General features: G+C 47.6%; 1 protein-coding gene and 1 pseudogene across 5 annotated transcripts in view; both read right to left on the bottom strand.

Annotated features, from left to right (window-relative positions):
* Positions 1 to 22,192, bottom strand: part of PDSS1 (decaprenyl diphosphate synthase subunit 1) — a 44,651-nt gene that overhangs the window by 6,763 nt on the left and 15,696 nt on the right. For 3 of the 5 annotated variants that reach the window (XR_004381577.1, XM_032848947.1, XM_032848948.1), the window contains exons 5-9: positions 12,807 to 12,948; positions 10,121 to 10,232; positions 9,909 to 10,018; positions 2,712 to 2,792; positions 2,492 to 2,605 (exon numbers count right to left, since the gene is read on the bottom strand). Coding sequence is in view for 4 of the 5 variants with exons in the window: in XM_032848947.1 (XP_032704838.1) it covers positions 2,492 to 2,605; positions 2,712 to 2,792; positions 9,909 to 10,018; positions 10,121 to 10,232; positions 12,807 to 12,948 (559 nt within the window). In the remaining variant the exon portion in view is untranslated. Of the gene's footprint in view, positions 1 to 2,491; positions 2,606 to 2,711; positions 2,793 to 9,904; positions 10,019 to 10,120; positions 10,233 to 12,806; positions 13,034 to 22,192 lie in introns of those variants that run through there. The other 2 variants (XM_032848949.1, XM_032848951.1) reach the window with 2 other exon arrangements.
* LOC116861970 lies at positions 20,904 to 22,049 on the bottom strand (annotated as a pseudogene).

The raw sequence follows: 22,192 nt of genomic DNA, 5'->3' as shown, positions 1-22,192 counted from the left end.
CAACGCACTTTCGTAAAATGGAGACACTGCACAGTCTCGTGTTATTTTGGCATCTGTTTTACTCAAAATCACGTTAGGCCCTGTAAAAATCTTTTCACACATTTCTGGCCAAGAATCCCCTTTTTTGACAGTTTCATCCACAACAGAGCCTCAACTTGATGTTTTCTTTGAAAACGACTTCAACGTTTTTGAGTCACTTTGGCCTAAGCGCCACAGGACAGAACGGCGAGTCTGCTTGCGAAACAAGCTCTGCCCAGTCACTTCCTCTCGGCCTCGCGGTCTGTTCCCTTTTCCGAGGCCGCCGTGCGCAGCTTTTCATCCTTCCCCCACCGCCGTATGGGCAGATGGGAACGCGCTGTCTGGTGAGGGTGACTGGGTGCCTCGTGATGCCGCATTTCCCAGTGAGACACTCGTAGCACCGCGGTCGGGGACGCTGTAAGCTATTGTGTGTTCCTTTTCCTTGCATTTTTTTTTTAAACCAGCATTTTTAATCTCTTATGTATTACTCACTAATTAATGTGTAGGAGCGATCCATTTTTCCTCCTGACTTTGACCCACTGTATCTTAAGGGAGAATTACTCCGTACTCCTTTGTGTGGAGGAAAGCAAATTCAAGCAGGACAGGCACCGGCTCTGTCATCTCACAGACTCCTACAGACTCAGCTCTTAGTGTCACGGGGGCTCATGGCGATTACTTGTAACGGCTACGACTTCGAAAAGTAGGACACCCAAAGCTTTCTGGTAGACTGCAAGCTTCTTCCAGAAAAGACCTGTTCCTTAGTCATCCTGATAACCTGTCTTCACTCAAGGACCCTTCACTCGCATTTGCTAACCAGCGTCTCGGGAGCAGACAGACCAGTGTTCGTAGTTGTCTACATGGCAGGCCGTGTCTGCTCTTTCCAGCCTCGGGCATGCCTTTCCATTTACAGGACTCGTGAATCCTCTGCTTTTATGTGGGCTCATGGGAAAAGATAAAATATCCTTGGTCAGCTTTAACGTATACAAGGGGATTTTCTAAAGTTTTTTTAGAACTTAGCACACGTTTTAATATTCTCCTTTTGAGCTGGCAAGTGAGTCTCCACAGGAGAAAGGACCCATTTATAGCACACCATTTCCTTCTCATCGCTGCCTCCAAATTCTGCGAGGGCAGAGCCTGGTAGTGAGGACAGATATTTCTAAAATCCAACATCTGTGTTTGGACCCCTCGTTCCTCAGTTGACTGCTATCCACTAGTATGCTGTCCTGGCCCAGACCCCCCAAGCCATCAGCTTCCTCCAAGGAGAATTACCCAGGTTATGGCTCTGCTAGACAGTGGATAAAAGATGATCTTTCCTGGGGCCCCTGGGTGGCTCAGTGGGTTAAAGCCTCTGCCTTCAGCTCAGGTCATGATCCCAGGGTCCTGGGATCGAGCCCCACATCAGGCTCTCTGCTCAGCGGGGAGCCTGCTTCTCTCTCTCTCTCTGCCTGCCTCTCTGCCTGCTTGTTATCTCTCTCTGTGTCAAAAAAACAAAAAAACAAACAAACAAACAAACAAAAAACTCTCCTTTCCTGGACCAGAAATTGATCAAAAGCAAGGTCACTGGTTTCAATAACGGAATCACTGAGTTCTATGGAAGACATAGTTTATCTTTGTAAATTCTGAGAAAGAACAGAGGCAAAAATCTCAGAAAGACTAAAAGTTACTAAAATTTTAGACTAAAGAGCTAATTTTTAATTTCGTGGCATGGTGATGAACATCTTATTTCTTTGCTAAGTTTTAACTGGCTTAAATACACTACAAAGATGAAAATCTATTAAAAAGATGTCCAAATGCCAGCCAATGTCCCACTTACTGCAAACCACATTTGGCCCAGCCCCAAGTGATGTGGCCGGGCTCCAGAGCAGACTCTGGAAACGTCTGCCTGCCTCACAGTCCCTGCAGCACGTGAACTTCCTAAGCTCTCATCCGCACTAAGGAAACTACGAAGGCAGCTTTACATCCTTCCTTAATGGACAGTCCCTCAATCTGAGGAAGGAGCTATGCGGTTCTAGCAGTGCGTTCCACCGACTTCTTGACATTTTCAGGCCATGGCTGAGGATCTGTGAGAGCGCGTCTCATTTAACTTCTAGAACTGCAGAATTTCTCATGCTTGGAGGCCCTTCCTGTGCCTTTTTAAGGGGCTCTGAGGTACACCCCAAGTCCAGTCCCATAATCAAGATGTGGAGACCATTCACCTTGTCAGCGCCTAAAATACATGGGAATCCTCATAATTTAATCTGTGAAGCGCCTCTGTGACCATCACAGTCCATCCTCAGTGTTACAGGTAAGGGCGCAGAGAAAGCTCAGAAGAAAAATAACTGGTCCCAACATCTCAGTCACAGAAGTCAGGATCAACTCTAGATCTGAGGTCTCTTAGGTAAATGCTTTCCCACATCTTTCTTATCTGAACCTTCCCATTGGCTGAGCCGGGAAGATACAAAGCTCCGTTTCTGAGGGAGTTGGGGAAACGTACCTGTTGGCAAGCAAACAAGACCGGGCCAGTGGCTAACCCGAGCTTCAGGTCCGCTGACGTTGGTTTGCCCATTTGGTCAGAACACGAGGTGAAGTCCAGCACATCATCTATGAGCTAGTGAATGAAAACAAGTGATGTCAGCAGCATGGCCACCCTGGGTGTCACTGTCGCCCTTCCCACTGTGCCAATGGGCCATGTTCCTAAAAAGCAGAGAACCAACCTGAAAGGCGATGCCCACATTTTTTCCGTATTGATAGGCAATCTCATGCACCACTGGGTCCGGGCATCCTAGGACAGAGACCTGAAGCAGAGAGAGAATTCTGGAATAAGCTGCAGACAACAAGCAAGGCAGCCTCCCCCTGCATGCAAGGATGCAGACACCCACTCCCTCGAAGAGGTGGTGAGGCGTATCACACGCAGAGTCAGGAGATCCCACCACCAGAGCGAGGCCAGATGCACACACAATGCCCGTGCTTTCAGTGGAAGGATTTTAGCCTCCATCGCAGATTGTTCTCTTCGATTCTAGGGAAGCTACTCTCCATCCCTCCTTCCCCGGGATAAGTCCTTTTTCTTGCTGCTTTCAGCACACAGCAAAGGTGGCCTACACATTGGCTCCATTTTTCTTTTTAAGATTTTATTTATTTATTTGACAGACAGAGATCACAAGCAGGCAGAGAGGCAGGCAGAGAGAGGGGGAAGCAGGCTCCCTGCTGAGCAGAGAGCCCGATGCGGGGCTCAATCCCAGGACCCTGGGACCATGACCTGAGCCAAAGGCAGAGGCTTTAACCCACTGAGCCACGCAGGCGCCTCTGGCTCCATTTTTTAAAATCTATTGATTTAGGCCTTGTTTTAGGAAGAGATATCTCATCTGCTCTAATCGCACAGGATGTTGCCATCTATTTCCTCATTTGTAGTTCCTTTCTTTTAATAATTTTTGGTGATTTCACTCTTTTCTCAAACGCAGTTACTTCCTGATATGTAACAGCCTCCAACCTCATGCTTCAGACAAATACTGTTTTCTCATTAGCAAAGCGTCTTCACTGGTCCTGCGGCTTGTTTCTTATGCAAGAAGTAACTAACTGCTTAAAGCCCTCCCCGCTTTTGAGGGGAGGAGAAACAGGACTTCTAAGTCTTTTTAAAACTCAAAAAAACCTTGCTGGCACTGGCTTGAGAGCATTTCCACTGCTCTGCTAAGCATGCTAAGCAGGCCCGGCCACATTTCCAGAAAACAAGGACCGGGTGAACCCCCAAAGCAGGGAACGAGAGCGGCATCGACTCCACTGGAGAGGAAATGTCTACACTGAGGGCACGAGACAGCCAGATGGCATCAGTGTCCTGCCTATGGTGGGTCACTGATGATGAATCCGTCTCCTGACTTCTGTTCCTGCCTCCGCAGGCCCCCTGGTCGGGGCCCGGTCAGCTCAGGCATTAGCGGCGCCAAAGTGGGGGTGGAGGGGGGGCTCGGCAGTCAGGCCGCTAGGGGCGCACTCATGCCCCCAGATGTCCCGCGATCTCCGCGCATTCCTTGGTATTTCGCATCCATTTCTATAAGACGCAGGATCCAAAGCCCTTAGCTGGTAGGGCTGCTGCCAGCAATGCGTGTCACTCAACTTTTAAACCTCTGCACGGTGCCTGGCATCTGTTTTTTTTTTTTTAAGATTTTATTTATTTGACACAGAGAGATCACAGTGGACAGAGAGGCAAGCAGAGAGAGAGGAGGAAACAGGCTCCCTGCGGAGCAGAGAGCCCCACGCGGGACTCGATCCCAGGACCCTGAGATCACGACCCGAGCCGAAAGCAGCGGCCTAACCCACTGAGCCACCCAAGCGCCCCTGGCATCTGGTTTTAACACCAGAAGTTTGCCGTTATTGCTAATCCTCTTCCCCATCCCGAGCGCAGAAACAGGAGCTGGCAGTGTCCGTGCCCCGTGGCTGCTAAAAGCCAGATCCCACCGCGTGCTGAGCCCTGAGGACGTTTCTGATGACGCGAGGAAGCCTGGGCCGGTTCACGCCTGGCTGCATGCCCAGGGATGACAAAGTGCGCCATCAGGAGAGGTCAGCGGGCCACTTCCTGGAGTGAATAATAAACTCGTAACTGCTACAGGGAGTGGGTCCTCTTTCTAACCAAATTAAATAATCTGGGAGACCACACGTGAGGCAATTTAGAACCTCTCGCGAGAGTCGAGCTATCCATCACCCTGGCTGAGCGCTTGAGCGGACGAGATCCCGGCCGGGGAGGTGCCGAGCTCTGAGCGCGAGGACGCCCCCCTCCTCCCTGCGCGCTCACGCAGTTACCGCAACACGAAACAGCACCGAGGTGCCAGCTTTCTTCCTCAGAAGTAAAAGACACTTGAAAGCCATTCTCCTTCTGAACTCACTGGACTAAATTTACGGAGCTCCTAGGATGGGGACTTCAGAGTCTCATAAGCCTCACGGCGTCCCAGGGGCACTGCTGTTGCGGCTGATGGTCGGCGACAGCGAACTATCCTGGGCACCCGGCACGGCAGGTCCCAGCCCGAGGTTTCCCGCATGGTCACTCGCTCATGAGCGAGGCCTGGATGCCCAGGGCGCACGGACCAGGGGTTCCGGGAAATGATGGAATCAGAATCTGAACCCAAACGGTCTGACTGCGTGGAATGTTCTCGTCATCACTTTCCTACGCGGCGTGGCGGCCCAGAGGCCAGACGACGAGCCCGAGCAAGCCCATGGGCCGTGCGGCCCGCGCCCCGGCCCCCTCGGGCGCACACGCAGACCCGGAACAGAGCTGCCCTTCGTGGGCAGCTGCTGCGGGGTGGCCAGGCAAGGGCCGCTCGTGCTCCGAACTCTCGGAGCGCGGGGGGAGCCCACTCCTCACGCCGCAGCCGGGGGAGGGGCCGCCTGCGTCCTTCCGGGAAGGTCCACGCGAGAAGCATGAAGGAGGGGCGCGGGCAGGACGCGAGCGCTTCCTGTTCCCGCCCCCGAGGACGGTGCCCCGTGGCTTTCCGGCGGCGTGTGGGCTACCAGGACCAGTTAAGTCCAAGACGGCGGAGCTCGGCGAACAGGTCGGGGAGAAGCGGGCCCACAGCCCCACCTCTTGGAAGGTTCCCGAGAGCCTGTCTTGGAAAGGCCGGGGTCCCGACTGCCTGCGCAGGCGCCTGGTGTTTCTGACGCGCGCGTCCGCCGGGACAGACACGTGCGCGCGCACGGCATCTTCCTCACAGCCCGCGCGGACGGGACGGCCGGAGCGCGTCCTTACGGTAGAAGTACCGGGACAGGCTGTCGTCAAACCAGGCTAGAAGTACTGGGGGTGGCGGGGGGCGGGGGGGTCACACAGGAAGCATAAACTCCTGATCAAGAGCGAGTATTCCTAGTTCACAAAGAGCCGTTAAAACTGCGGGGGCGGGGCCCACAGACACTCTGGAGGGAGGGAAAACCCGCCACCACACGCGGCACAGAGCGCCGAGGTAGGGAAAGCCCTCGAGCGCCCGCCAAGTCGCTCGGGTTCCTTTAGAAGAGAGCGATGCGAATTCCAGTTCCTCCGCAGCCCGGGTCCTCTCTGCCACCCGCACAAAGTGGGAGGCCCCGCGACCCGTCGGGGCAACACAGAGACACACACAGAGACACGCACAGGCACCGCGGAAGGCGCACCGCTCCCTGCTCTGCGCGGAGTCCGCTGCTTCCTCCCTGTGCCCCTCCCCCCTGCTCCGGCTATCTCTCGCTCAAATATTAAAAATAACTATATAATTATAAAATAAATACATACATATACATAGATGAGATATAAAAAGACCTAGATAGACGCATACCCACAAACCTACAGGGCAGGACCCTGGTTTCTAAATACCATTCTCTGCCAGAAGGAACAGGCCTCCTTGGAGGAATTACGAATCACAGTGCTGGAAAGGACAAGATGAGGTTTGAATAAAGTGCGGAAAGAATGAAGGGGGTAGATGAACAGGACAAAGGAGCCGGGTTCAATGGCCTTCCCATTGGCCAAATATGGAATTCTTCAGCATTTACATAAGTAACAATAAAGCGTTATAATCCATAGAATAAGTAAGAATGCAAGAGGCCATACATCTAAGACTGGAGAAACGCAGGGTAAAAGGAATGAGAGAACGCAGGCGACCGTCATTCGCCTCCGTCATGGTACTATAAACAGATGTGAAAACCGGTGAGTTTGATAAGAAGCAGATTTACATCATCTCAAAATATCTTCCCGGATCAGAAAAACAGTAACTTTTAAGTGAAGAAACTAGGCAGTCACCCCCACAATCAAGTCATCAAAGTGAACATCACCAGTAACAGGACACGTGCCCCTGGACACAACAAACCGAGGCGGCGGCATCCCTTCTGCTGTTTTCCGGCCCCAAATGCATAACCTGTCTCTCAGCGTGCAGAGCAACAGACCAATTCAACTCAAGAGGCTCGACGACAACCTGCCTGCGCTCTTCAAAATACCCAGGGAAGTGTTCCAGACGGAGAGACTAAAGATTCAGGACCGCTAAATCCAACATGAGAACCGGGACTGGATCCCGAACCAGAAGATTTTCCCCTTTCACATGACAGTATTATGACAGTAGGCAAAATAGGAATAAGATCTATCTGCAGGTTAGGTAAGAATATTGTACCAAAAGTCAGTGTTGGGCAAATACGAGCCACAAAAGAAAATCCTCTAAGTGGTGCACTGTGGCTTTGAAAATAAAGTAACAGGAACCAGGGCTTATGCAGCACTGGAGAGAGGAGAAAGTCAGAATGAAAAAAAAGGAAGGAAGGATGGAAAACAAACGAATGCAGGATTACAGTACCCTAGTTCTGGGTTCGAATCCCAGCTCAGCCACTGTCTAACACTGGATGGCCACTGGACCTCTCAGATCTCATTCCCATCAGATTATCTGGGGAACAAATCATAGCCTTCATTGGAAGCTCAACTGTATTCTGCGTGACTATGTATACAAATAACACTCATTTAAAAATATCACTACTATTTTCCTATCAGTCACTGTCCTAAAACATTCCTAGATAGCCCTCTCTCAGACTTTACACTATTTCTATTAAAAATACAAGGAGTGGTTCAGGGAGGGGGTGGAGGTGTCTTTAATAGAATAAATTACAAGCTGCTCAAATTTCCTTCCAACTCCCATAACTTCTTAGACTCTGATTAGTTCTTCCATAATAATTCTGTTTAAATTCTCTGTAGTCCCTCTTCTGGGCGCTTCTAGTTTGCTTTGCATGAACTTTTGGAGCCCCATGTCTTTGCATTTTGAATACCAGGAGTACATAAAAACAGCCATGTTAAATATGTAACACCTCTGGAATATTCTACCCGTAGGCACTTAAATATAGAATCTTTCATGTAGAACGCACACACTATAATTTTGCTTTATTACTCTAACAGTTCCGGGGTTTGGGAATAAATCACAGGAAAAGTGGGTCATTGTGGGATGATGCCAGCATGCCTCCTAGTGGAGAGCATAAAGCATTTCATTTTTTAAAAAGGACTGAGCCCTGTTCATACCCCATCTACTGGTGCTTTGATAAACTGTAAAGCACGAGGTGCGGTTTATGAACAACTATGTGTGCTGTGAACAGAACGTCTCTGGCTCCCCAGAGAGGATAGGGACTGCAATCCAGGCCTTCCTTGGTGCCTCGGGCCCATCTCCTTGGCTCTCCGTGGGATTTGATCACCTGCCTGGTTCTCATGGAGAGCTGTGGCCCTGTGCCTGTGGGATGTCCACTCTGTGGGAATGACGACTCTCAGCGTGTCCAGTCTGAGCAGCCCCGCTACCCGCCAGTGCTTGCTGCTGCTGTCTCATCCGTGAGCCTCACCGAGCGCCCCAGCGTGCCTTACGAGGTGGACACTCCAACATCATGGAGACCTCGACCATCAGAGGATGGCCAATGAAGGGTTAAGGTAACAGCTTTCTGGCACCCCCTTTTAAAATGACTCATTCGTTTATTCAGCATTCTAGTTTCTACCATATTTTCATCCATCTATTTAAAAAAAACACACTTGCAATTCCTTGAAAAGAAAATGTTGGCCCTTTCAATAAAGACAAAAATGGCTAAAATCATGGCCAGCATGTTTACATAATTCACATATCTTAGAGTTTCCATTACATCTTTTTAGAAAGAAAATGTCCTCATCCTTTTATGACTATTATCCGTTTTTTTTTTTTTTTAACATTTTATTTATTTGTGAGAGAGAGCGAGCGAGCGAGTGTGTGAGTGTACAAGCAGGCAGAGCAGCAGGCAGAGGCGGAGAGAGAAGCAGATACCCTGCCGAGCAAGGAACCTGAGGCGGGGCTCGATCCCAGAACCCTGGGATCAGGATCTGAGTCGAAGGCAGCGGCTTAACCAACTGAGCCTCCAGGAGTCCCTATTATCCTTTTCTTGACACTTTTTGGAATGGAGACTCTAGCGGCAAGGGGCCTCTCTCACCGGAGAGGCCTGAGGAAGAGCCCTCGTTAATTACGAGAGCACGAGAGCAGCAATGTACACCTCCCCCGGAGGGCTCCCTCACCGCTGCTTTGATCGCGACGGGCTGGTGCCTGCCCAGGATCCGTCACTGCCGCATTGGTTAGGCGGGGATACCATCAGAGGAGCAATGCTATGGCAAGAACCAGCTCTCATTTAAGGGCTGGCACTGAATGCCGCAGGTTGTAGTCTACAGACTCAGGAGACTACAGACTTTTTAAAAAAAGAAGAGCGGAGGGAAGGCCAGAGAAAGAAAGCAAGAGAGAGAAAAAGTTATGGTTCATACTTGACTTATAGCCAAAGAAAAATGGCTTGTTTTTTGTTTTTTTCTTTTTTTGCTGGGCTTGAACTCAGGACTCTGAGATCGAGGATGGAGCTAAGATCAAGAGCGGGACACTTTACCCACTGAGCCACCCGGGTGCCCTGGAAAATGGCCCGTTTATATTTCATGCAAAAAGACCCAAAAGGATCTACTACTCATAACAAAGGACGAAGAACCCTAGGACAATCTAATAGGCATTTTCTCCTGGGCAAACAGTGTTATTACAGAACACAGCACTTGGCCACTTTTTAAGGGTAAAATGTCAGAAATGGTATACGGGACAACAATTGGGAAAGAAATTATTTATGAGAAGTTGTTCAAAATGTCACACAGTTTGGAGGTGAGACCAGGTGCAGAGGGCTTATTCGGATTCCACTCTGGGGAGGAAAGACGAAAAGTGAACGTCTGCCAGTTCACAAAAACCACAAAGAAGAGAAGACCACAAAAACAAGCCCCGCGGCAGAAGTTCTCCGCTTTTCGGGGTTGTCACTCTTTTCTCAATGACCTCGTGGGATTTGGGTTACTATCTGAAGGTTCTCCAGGGAAATGCTCCCCATGAAGAGCAGCTCCCAAGAAAGAGCTAGGAGGCTTTTTTTTTTTTTTTTTTTTTTTAACGTGAACAAAGACAGAACGTACATACTGCTTTACAACTGTTGGCTATCAGACTGGCGGTCTTCTTGAAGGTCTTCTCAAGGTAGTGTGCAAATCTTTCGGTCTCATTTTCTTTTGACCCTAGCTGAAGAAATTCACCTACAAAGAAAGAAAGAAAGGGGTCACTTGTGATACGGCTTGACTGCCTGGCTCATTAGACTGGGACTGAATAAAAAAGAAGAAAAGTCAGAATTAACCTACCACGCACCAAATCTTCAATAACTTGGGTTAAAATAGAGATCACAGTTGTATTTCCAATTCGTGCCAGAGCTATAGATGCTGCAGAAAGAATTAAATCACCAGCAAGAACAGCCTAGAAGAAGAAGAAAAAAAAAAAAGCTTTTGGAGAAAGGTATCAGAGCAGCGGACCCCACAGCAGAGCTGGCCCCTCGGAGACATTGGGGTTGGGAGGCAGGGGTCATCTTGGCTCTAAGTCTTCCCCCACCTTGTCCTCAGCAAGAGTCCGTGTAATAATCAGTTACACATTCGGGTCATCGCCAGCATGGGTTGGAGCTCAGAGATCACCTGGTCTTCCTCTCCAGTTCAGAGCAGAGCAAGTGAGTGCCTGGAGACAGACGGGCATCTCACCCTCTCGCTTTGTCCCTGGCTGCACCAGGGTCCAGCGGCCCTCGGGTCAGCCGCGCTGGAACATTCACACTTTCCTCAAGCCACGACTGTCTCTCTCCTACTCAGAAAGCCTTTCCCCTTCTTGACTGGGCAGACTCAGCTGCACAGTTAGTTCGGGTGACACTTCCAGGAAGTCCACCAGGATCCCTCAGCCTGCAGATGCCCTTCCTCTATGTGCACGCAGCTGCTGTCTTCTCAGTTGTCTTCAACTAGCCATGCCCCTATTTACCCAACTCCTTGAGCGCAGGGCTGGGAATTATCTCAGCGGGTGCTTGGCACACCCCAGCAAAGGGCACAACGCGTGCTTCTCTCAAGTGAAAAGCAAACCTAGGCATCCTGGTTCCAAGTTCACTGCCCCTTGTTCCTAGACAAACTTTTTTGTAGTCAACATTAGATAATCGATATTTTTCTAATCTTTAGACTGGGAGGAGGTGCCCATACTGTACTTACAGGTTGTTTTAAATTATACATAACTGAATTATACACTGTAATCAAATATACTCGTTTGCCTATTTAAAGATATGCCTGAGTTTTATTATAATTAATATAATTACAAATTACAAAGACTGGATGTCACAGAAATTTTAATTCATAGAATTTTCAACATCACATTTTAATTGTTTTGTCTTTTCTCTAGTATCTAAAATTAGCGATGTTCAGTATGTTTACCTGTTGGTCATTTTATATAACATATTGTACAAATTATTTCGACCTAAATATAAACACACATTTATAGTCGCTGCACCCATGATGATGGAGAGGAATCCGTCACCGACCCCCCCATCATTAGGGCTCTGGATCTCTAGGGTTTTATGTCTTTCCTCTTCAGGCCCAGGGATCCCAGAGGCCAAAAGTTTCCCACGTATGAAGGTGAGGCCGCCAGACTGGGCCCTGGGGAGCCGTGGGTGAGGGACTGAAGGGCGGGCTGGAACCCGGGCAAGGTACCGAGGGCTCCTGCAGGGGGCGCCGCATGAATGGATTTTTACTGGAAACACAAGTACTTTCTGTTGGGAGGCAGAAAAGGGAAGGAGGCTGAGGGGCAGGGCGTGCCTGCCAGACCAGTCTCAGGCTGAAGAGGCCACCAACAGCAGAGGTGATCACAGTGGGGACGACTAATTAGGCAAGTAGAAGACCCGAATTTGTACTCTTAAATAAGGCTTTAGGACAGGCCCTGAAAACAGACATTTGACTGCAGGGACATGTCACAGAGTTACCCGTGATCTCTCCAGAAAGAAACTGCACCCCCCCAACACACCTTTTTTTTTCCAACAACATTCTGATGTATGGAATTCTGTCAATAGGACAAAAAACCTTTTATTTCAAATGTGAAAAATCTTTAAAAAGATTTTAAATGAGATCGCAGGACTCGATACATAGCAAAGTCATGCACCCCAAAGCAAAACCAGCATGTGAAGGTGACAATTATGATACACATCTTTTTCATAAGGGCGATAGGAAAACAGGAGGGAACCAGGTCCTATACACACGTGAGGGCAGGTGAGCAGGGGAAACCTCATTCGCACTCATGCTGTTTGGCGGCCCACGGAGGTGTGCGCTGGGGACCACCGCCTCCAAACAAAATGTCTGCATGTCTCCGTGTCCACTCATTTGGCACCGTTCCCGTCTGAACTCGTGACTTACGTATCTTTAGGCAAAAGTCCCCATTCTACATACCCTTTTCAAGAGATCCTAAAAAATACCGTGGAAATATGCTTTAAAATATACATATATGAACTGAACTCAATTATAGAGCCTCTGTTTAAAAATGTGTAATTTTCACAGTATATGTGTATGTGTGTGTATATTTTCACATATCTATATTTAAGATATACACACACACACAAACACACACACATATAGTTCAGCTTTACTCATTTACTTGCCATGACACCCTGGCACATGGCAGTCTGTAAATGGTTAAAGAATTAAACTGACCTTGAGTAATCTGTGCCCCAAAGTAAAATGTATGGTTCCTCGCGAAATATGCTTTTTGGATAACAACAAAAATCACTTTCCCTATAACCAAAAGGAATTCTATATAGAAGTGTGACTAACCAGAAACCTGAAGCTTATTTTTTCTGTGGTTTTCTCTATTATCAAATGTATATACACAGACAAGACATGACTACTGTTTTGGAAGTTGGAAGGCTGCGTTCCAGGAAGCGTATTTTACTTTTTAATGAAACAAATCTGAAGAGTTAATGCAATCCAAAGAGCATGTGAACAGGTCAGAAGATGAAAAGGAAACAAAACACCGTACCTTCTTTTCACCCCAGATCTTATTAACCGTGTGTTTTCCTCGCCGGGAACTTGCGTCGTCGATGACATCGTCGTGTACCAGACTAGCGGTGTGGATCATTTCTGCAATTAAGGCTATGGAGCGCTGGCTTGCTTGCACATCTCTAGTTAACAGAAAGCAATGCTTTTTAACACAGACGCCGCCTATAACCTTCTCAGCAATCATCTTGTGAAAACTGGACATCCGATCTAGGATAAAGAATTTTATTTCTCTAAGAGAAACTGTATAAACACTTTTTGGCTTCCCTACCGAGCCATTTCTATCACTTGGAGAACATTTTAAAAACGCATGAGTTACCCGGCCAAGATTCTGTTTTATAGACAGCCCATTCAGAAGGAGAATTTGTATGACTGACAACAAAAAAGGCTTAAATAGCCCAGAAGTCTGGCCATTAGGCAGAAGAAGCGACTTTATGCCCTGTCACTGGGGTCTTGGGCATCTTGGGCAGTTGGTCTGAGTTACGATTAGGTTAGGTGATTTCAGGGAAGCATGGGGGAGACAAGTTAAGAAGCAGTGCAGAAAGGTGTAATGAAGACCCCACGGTCACGGTGTTTAAAGCTTTTAATATTGTGTTAAATTAGATGTTTAGGAAAGAGACTTCAAGAATCAAGACAGAATCTTGGTCAAAACTGTCTTCCAATCCATGTTTAACCTTTGCATTAGAAACTGAAACTTCTTGGGATGCCTGGGTGGCTCAGTTGGTTAAGCGGTGGCCTTAGGCTCAGGTCATGATCCTGGGGTCCTGGGATTGACCCCCACATTGGATTCCCTCCTCAGTGGGGAGCCTGCCTCTCCCTCTGCCTATGCTTGCTCTGACAAATAAATAAAATCTTAAAAAAAAAAGAAAAAGGGAAACTCAAACTTCTCTTTCCAGTTATAATACCATATACGGGCTAAGCATTCTCAAGAAGATACACAGGTGTGAGGTTTATAGGTTTTAAAAGAAAATATGCCCCGGTTCCTTTTTAATCATCATCTCATTATCACTATCATCATCTATGGGCATTTAAAAAAACAATTTGGAGAAAATCAAGGTGGGGAAATAACCAATGGAATTTTCTAACCTGAAAACACAGGCCTGACTTAAACACATGCTGACCAAATGTTTCCCTTACTCCAGTGGCTTTTCACGTATCAGCACATTATCTCTTAGAGGGGAGAAAAGTCAGAGGGATGTTGAAACAGGACTTTTTCTTTAAAAGAAAAAATCTAGCTTGAACCTCTGCAAAAGAGAATGCCCATTCTAATTCTTCACATCTAGCAGAAAGCAATGAAAAATGACGTGCAAGCACATAAAAGATGCTGGTATTTAACTAGACACTAAATCAGCCTGCAGAATGCCTTCTGATCTTGCTTTAAATATAATTTTAAAATACGGTGCTTTGCCGGTAACTCTCAGCTAAGATTTCAGAATGAAACCTCAGAGCCTGCCAACTGCTTTTAGCCCAGGAATCACTTGTGAAGTAATGCCCATTATCTATTAACCTGTCACAGTCGTGACAGTTCTAAGTCCTTCCAGACCACACCACGTTCTTTCGAGGTGGGAGAAGTAACGCAGCAGAGGGGAGGGACGAGTTCTAAGGCCATGACGGGAAATGAGAAGATGAACGTTCCCATCTGTGGCTTCTCTGAGCAGTTCTGAAGCTCTCGGTGAGACAAAAACCCCACGGCAGGAGGCTTAGACCTCACAAATTTTTCAGATAAATGTGTCGGACCCTAACTTACTTGAGTTCAAATGCATAGGAAAATGAGAATGTTTATAGGGCTTTCATAGAAAAGTTATCTCTCAGGGTATTTTCTCAACGGCCTTTGGTCTAATACACACTGCCTGGTGGTGAGGAGCAGAAACTACCTTAAAGCAACTGGGAGGGCCCCCACCTCCACTACCACAAACTAGGTCGGCAGACAGGGGCTCCTGCCTGGAGGTTGCTGGGAACTGGCAGCGCTCACCGAGACGCTGGAGTTCTTAGGATGTGAGGATATTAGAACAAAGACAAAGATTTCTTAAAATCTTTTGAAATCTCAGAGACCGGATGTATACAGAAAGGCCATCTGACCAGGCTAAACTCCTGCACCGTGCAATTAGGATTCTTGCTTAGAACGTCATTTGGCAATGGTGACACAGCCCCTACATGGGACGAGCGTCGGGATCTGCGATGCGTTCTGGTTGTATCCGATGTGCTTCCTCCTACACAACCAAGCTTAATGCGTATCAGCTTCTATCGGGAGAATCTGCCACTGCTTTTCCGCAGCACAGCGTTGAGGGCTGGAACCAAAACCTACGTATCCTAAGAACACGCTCACACTGTCGTTAAGATGAGATCTCCCGAGTGCCAAACTGAGTCAAGCCTTCAGAAAGCTGGGCACCATCTCCCCTTCCTGCTGGGAGAGAGCGGACACGCTCAGCTGGCTTCTGGGTGTCAGAAAAGCAGACTGGGGAAACAGCACGGGAAACAGGCCCTCGGCTTGAAAGTCGGCTGTGGCCCCTGTACTTCTCACTCGCACGACTATGTGAAGACTCAGCAGCCCCAGGACATTTGTTTCTTCCCCTTTGTTAGACTTACAACAAAATTTTTACAACGGAGTATTTCAAGCACAGACAAAAATACGTGGAATGATATAATGACAGGCCCCACCCCCACGTACTCTTTACACAGCTTACATGCAATTGAAGCGAAAGGCTTTTTTCCTTATTCACACTAACACATAATGTGAGGTTTTTTTCTTTTTTCTTTTAAGACCTATTTATTTTTAGAGAGAGAGAGAGAGAGAGCGTGAGCTGGGGGAGCAGGGGAAGAGGGGGAGAAGCAGACTCCCCGCTGAGTGGGGAGCCGGACAACCTGGGGCTCGGCCCCATGACCCTGAGATCATGTCTTGAGTTGAAATCAAGATTCAGATGCTTAACCGACAGAGCCACTCACGCGCCCCTACATAACGTGAAGTCTTAAATTACAAGTAAAATCCCCCAGTGTGAGAAAATCACCTCTAAGCAGATATCCAAACCTTGTCAATTGATTATTTTGGTTTGGAATAAATGAAGGAAGCAAATGCGGCTTCACTTTAACAGCAAAGACACAGACATTTCTATTCCCAGCTCCACGGAGGTTGTGTAAAGGAGAGAACTCGCGAGTGGTCTACAGAAGGCTATTTCTATTTCAGAATGTTCTTTTTGTCTCTTCCAACAATCCTAAAAATAAGCGCTTCACTTTGCTTGTTAGGACTTTGACAAGCTTCGTGTTTCTTAGCCATATACCCCTTGTCCGCCACGTCAGAATCCGATGACGGGCCCAGGAATCTGCATTTGTAAAAACCACCCGAGGTGAGGCTGATGCACCAAGCTTGGGAAATTCCGTCCTTTCACTGGCTTTACCATAAGCCACAGGCGGACATTTTCCTAGAGAAGGGTTCTGGGAGCTCCCCAGCAGCTCTCCCTCCAAATCACAGGCAAATGAAACAAGACAGCACGCTCCTTGTCTAAACATGACCTGAAACCTCGAGGCGTCCGTGCAAAGGTGTCATGCTACTGCCTCCACGGGTCTCGTCTCAGCCCGGGAGCAGAATGGTTTGCCGGCTCACCTGCACCATCGCGGGAGCGTGACCTCTTTCCTCTTACACGCTGCATTCTCATGCGTCTCAAAGGACACGACTGAACCCTTCATCGGTTTGGCACTGAAAAAACTCACTACTTATAGTGCAATCTGTCAAGTCCTTCTCTTTCTCCATCAAACGCTTCAGGACGTAAACCCCATGTCCTAGCTGTTACCTGATACAAGTGCGCGCTTTAGGTTGTCAGTACACGGGACAATACGACCATCTAGACGCCAATCCGTCTGTCGGCATCCGTCACCGAACGGACCTGCTGCAAGCTGGGGTCCTTCACTATGGCGACTGCGGAGCGTCTTCTGTTTGGCCGCTGGTCCGTTCGCGGCCAGGCTGCTCCCGCAGAAGACGGGCCTCCGCAGAGGGAGAGAGAAGCCCCCGGGCCCCTCCGTGCGCTGATGTCACCCGATGTAACGCCGGGGTCTGGGCTAGCTCCTCATGGCTGCCGTGACATGTGGCCCCAGACTTGGTGGTTTAAATCAACCATTCTGGAGGCAGAAGTCCGAACAGCTCCATCGACTTGAAATCAAGGTGTTGGCAAGCTGTGCTCTGCCCCTTCCAGCCGCTGGCATCTGTCCACAGGCTTTGGCCTCCGGCCACAGGACCCCACCTTTAGGACCGGTGCCTTCCACATCTCTCTGCTCCACCTACGCACCTTCCCACTGTCCTGTGGGCACCAACCTCCCTCACCCCTCCTACAGGGAGACCCGCAGCTGCATTTACGGCTGATCCGATCATCCAGGATCACCTCCCCATTCCCAGATCCTTAACTTACATCCCTTCCGCAAAGACGCTTTCTTGCTCTGTAACGTAGCCCGGTCCCAGGGCGAGGGTGGGGACACCCTGGGCGGGGCCGTTCTTCAGCCCCGTGGCGTCCTCACCTTCACTAGCCTCTCCAGGGGCTCAACCGCTTCCTTGTCAGCGATCCGATTCTTGAAGTACCTTTTCCTGCACCTAAGAGCTCCTCCATCCTCATTATCGATACTACATTGAAGAGTCCCACCTTCCACAGGGGTGGAGTGGGACCAAGGGGGCTCCCGACCGTCCCACTCTCTGCTTCTCGTTTGGCCTCATGTTTCCATCTCTCGCCTCTGCAATCTCGGTCCCCTGTCCCGTGTTCCTTTCGGGCATGGTGAGGATGTAACCGGCATGGACACCACAGGTGCCTTCCATTTAAGGAACAGCAGGTGCAGGAGCGATGCCCATGAGCTCAGGCTTGCTTAGCAGGTCGCTGTCCTTGGTCACTGGATACGCACACTGGGCTCGGGTGACGTCCATTTCTCTTGGTTGACGATGGTGGGTTCAAGCCTGAACGTGAGCTGGAATTCAGGAGCAGTTCCAACGTCAAGAGAGAGGAACAGACATCCAAGAGCAGCAGCTCCTGTATTTGGGATTTATCTCCGGACGGAACAGATGCCTATGAAGCCACATTGCACATGACGCGGGCTTCATGCTACTGCTTGTCCTCTTGCCACTGAAGACACACTGCAGAAGTTCTGGGGTCTGTGGATGTGTGGAGAGCAGCCCCCCGTAATGACGTCTTCGTCCTGCCAGCTTACCCAGGCGGGCTCTGCGCCCAGCTCTCTCCAGAGGAGCTGGGCGCTACCGAGTAATGCACTGGTTTGTTTTCTTTCCAACTGGGCACAGCGAATGGAGTGTGGTTGAGTCCTTCAGTGATGACATCGCTGTGGCCTGGTGGGTGCACGTGTTGCATGTTCACAAGCCTACAGGCCTCTGGCTCTCACCAGTGTCCTCCTATGCCTGAGTTGGACCTCACCAAGCAGACTGACGGCCAGCTGGTCACCAAAATCTCTTCCGCCTCAACGTGTCCTTCATTATAGACTGCAGTTCAAGATCCCTTTTCAAAATTATTTTGTTGCTTTTTATTAATTCCTGTTAGCAGTCCATTTATAACAACATATTCAACACTCTGAGCACCTCACGCACTGCTGCTTCCCTATATTTATCTTTTCACAGCAGTATTTGTAAATGCCGAAAATTCCCTACCATACAAACTGAAAGCTGGCTAGAGGATGCACAACACGGCCACAAATTTTTAGACAGCTGGTATTTTTTTAAGCCGAAGAAACCTTTTTGTAAAGACTAAATCAGACCCCAGTTCAGAATCCGAACAACCAGCTAGTACAACTACAGACTTCACAATCCGAGGCCATGACAACCTGCCTGAGCCAGCAGGCGCCTACGCACACTAATCAGTGTCTTTAAAACCCTTATTAAAAATGAAAGTGAACTAAATGATGCCAACAGCTAACCCTCATCTGCCTGGGAGCCCACAGGCTCCTGCCTTAAAGCCAGCTACAAGACTCAGGGCCCAGTGCTTTGATTCGCTCAATAAATTCCTCAACAGCCATCCGTGTGTGTCACAGTCAAGAAGAGGTTCCTGGCCTCACGGAATTTCGTTTCCTAGCTAATGCAGAGAAATTACAGGCCATGACAACAGGGGTTTTCATGCCGATGAGTAGGAGGGTGGCTAGCCCACCTCGCCTCCCTGCCCCCTCCAACCCTTCCAGACCATCCACAATTCCAAGCTGAGAAACCCCTTACGCCAACCTGCCACGGGGTAATACATATGAACGGGAGAGAGAACCGCGTCTCAGGGCCCTACTACACTATAACATGCATCTCTCAACCTAAGTCTGTTTGATGCTTTGGAGGCCCCCAACTGTGTCAAGCTGTCCTTTAATATGTGGACTGCCACTGAGGGCGGGCATGGCTGCTCCAAAAACAAAAGCACATTCAGACATGTACCTCTGATGACCCAAGTAGATGATATTCAAACACCATTTCTTTTTAAACAAAACTCATTATTATGAACAATTATTTGTAAGAGCCAATAATCATATTTTTGAAACAATTCTTAATCAAACATTTACTGTGTTTATTTGTAAATCAATAAATAACATATGTATACAAAACCTAAAATTCAGAAAATCAAGACATCTACATATGCACTGGAATGAGACCATTTGCAGACTTGAATGTTTTGTAAATAGCATAATCACTGCATAATATACCCTGAATATACAGCGTTTATAATCTCATTTTTACTATCAACTCTCCTCGGGAAGATTCTTAGTTTTAGTTGATTATAAAGCCCAAATTAATGAAGCTTCATGGCACTTCTGAACCCCAGTCTCTGGCTAAGGCTCTAATCTGCGTGGCCATGCTTTCCTACTTTCACATGCATATGTGGGTAAGTCACACGTATGTGTGGTTTTGTTTTCAAGTTTCATACAATGCACTGTTAGTAACTGGCACACAGATTCGCAGTGTAAAATTATATTCCTCATTTCTATTCTGAACTTACAGTCCAGTTGATTTTATTGTCTTTACCTGAGTACATATAAGTGTCATACATGGAGAAAAAAACTAGGACCCTAAGTGGTTATTTTCACTGCTTTGCTTAGATTCCGATTTAAATATAAATCGAGATGTGAATATATGCAGTTTGAGAGATATTTTAGAATTCTATTCTGACCCCATCTTTCTGGAAAGAATATGATGTATCATTTCTGGACAATTTAGCAGGAAGTGATGGCATTCCCAGGTAGTTTAAAAACAATCCTTCTGTTTACTGAATTTCTGGATTAGTCTGAAGGCCAGTTTTAGAGGTCTGAATCCTAGGTAACCACTTGGGGCCATGCAACCCAGCTCAAAAAGGCACTTCAAAATGTCTCAGGATGGTTTCTCAATTTAGGGAAAACAAGAGATTGCATGAAATCCTGAAATTAGGTGTGGAAAAGTGCCTAGTGTACAGGTTAGACTCCCTAAAACAATTCTACATTGTCCTAGGGGGTCTTAAAAAAGTTTTGTCTTCTGGGTAAATGATGGCTTTCTCAAATGACACATTACCACCTATCTATTAGTAGACCAAAGGGGCAGAAAATGAGAAGTGCCTTTTTACTTATATAGCACCAAATACAACTACCAATTTCTTTTTTAATCTGGAAAGAGTATTTTAAGAGGCTCTGAAAGAGCAGAGAAACTAAGGACTAGAAGGTTTAAAAGTATCTAAAATTTAAATATTAAATCTTCTATACAAACTCTCCTTACATGAAATAACATACATTTAAATGTCCTACTTCCATATTTTAAGTCAGATACTTCTTTAAAATGTGGAAGAAAGTGGAAATAATTTAAAATACAAGATGGGACACCTGGGTGGCCCAGTCGGTTAAGCATCTGCCTTCAGCTCAGGTCATTCCTGGGACCAAGTCCCCAGTCGGGCTCCCTGGGCAGTAGGGGGTCTGCTTCTCCCTCTACCTGCCACTCCCCGTGCTTGGGCATGCACTCTCTCACAAATAAATAAGTAAAATGTTAAAAAATATATATAATAAAATACAAGAAGTAGGGGTAAAGGATGAGCTATATAACCATTTTAATTTCAACCCAATTTAATTACATTAAAACTCAACCATAAAATACAGACAGAAGTGAAATTTTTCTAAAAGGAAATAAATATTTAGTATTCCCCCTCTCAAAGTAGGTAAACTACACTCCAGAGAAGAAATCTACATGTACCGAGATATTTTCTCACCTTGATACATGTAAAAAAATGTTCATGTTGTGTAAATTTTTAGAGTTATCTAGTTAGAAACCTAGACTTCAACTTTTATAGACAAGTCCACTAGGGGAAATAAGTCAGCACAATCATTTCAATTGGTTTTCTACATAATGGATGGGAGTTATTCCTTTTCTTTCGCTTCTCTGCACACATAAAGCATGCCACAGGATGTCCTGTTTTGCCATGAACGATGCAACTGTTTTAGGTTCACCTCGGCCGATCACACACGGTTCGGTGGCACTGAGAAGAAAACCAGAGGGGCGCCCGGTGGCTCAGTCGGTTCATGTCTGACTCTTGATTCCGGCTGGGGTCACGGATCTTGGGGCCGTGAGATCAAGCCTGTGTCAGGCTCCACAGTCAGTGGAGTCTGCCTGAGATTCTTTTTCTTTCCCTCTGTCCCTCCCTCCAAAAAAAGAAAAAGGAAAAAAAAAAAAAGGGGAAAAAACTAGAATCTATTTTTTTTCACTTTTTTTGTTTTGTGCTTTTTTTTTGTTTTGACTTCTTCTTGGCTGCTATAAATGATTTTATTAGAAGTGTATGGCTGAGAACAGTCCTCGCTCCCTTGGTAAGATTAGGCGGCTTGTGTGATTTCATCACCATTTTCCTCAGCACAGGATTCTCTGGAATCATTCACTGTAGGTGTTTGTTTGTTTGTGTGGGTTTTTGTTGTTGTTGTTGTTGTTGTTTTACAATTGGGGACATCAAAGCTTTCTTCTCCTTGTGGTGAGTTTTCTAGTTTGGCTTTTGTAGGCATTTTCTCTTCATCCTTCCTTGACCTTCAAGAAGCTCATTCTCACGAAGGGCCCAACGTCCGCTGCGACGAGGTGGAAGGGGGCGGCGGATCGTCGCCCTGCGTGAGGCTGAGCTCTGACAGTCGGCCAAGGAAATTTCAGGATCTTCTTCACATGCATCTGTCTCTGTCTCCCCTGCCTGATGCTCTTCCTCGATACTCGTCGTCATCTCCCTCGGAGTTCTCGCCCATCTTCCTTAAGGCTGAAATCTTCTGAATGAAGGTCAACTTCAAAGTCGACACAAAATGGACCTGAAACTGAATCCCGATCCAGCCGATCCCCTCGATCCCCTCAGCACTCACACCAGCATTCAGACCCAGGTCTGCCGGAGTCCCCGCTCGGTCACTGCTACTGCTTCTTTTACAAGGTAC

The sequence above is a fragment of the Lontra canadensis genome, unplaced genomic scaffold (genome assembly GCF_010015895.1).
Source record: "Lontra canadensis isolate GAN:19392208 unplaced genomic scaffold, GSC_riverotter_1.0 scaffold215, whole genome shotgun sequence".
Classification (NCBI taxonomy): domain Eukaryota; kingdom Metazoa; phylum Chordata; class Mammalia; order Carnivora; family Mustelidae; genus Lontra; species Lontra canadensis.
This window is presented reverse-complemented; position numbering and strand designations above follow the sequence as displayed.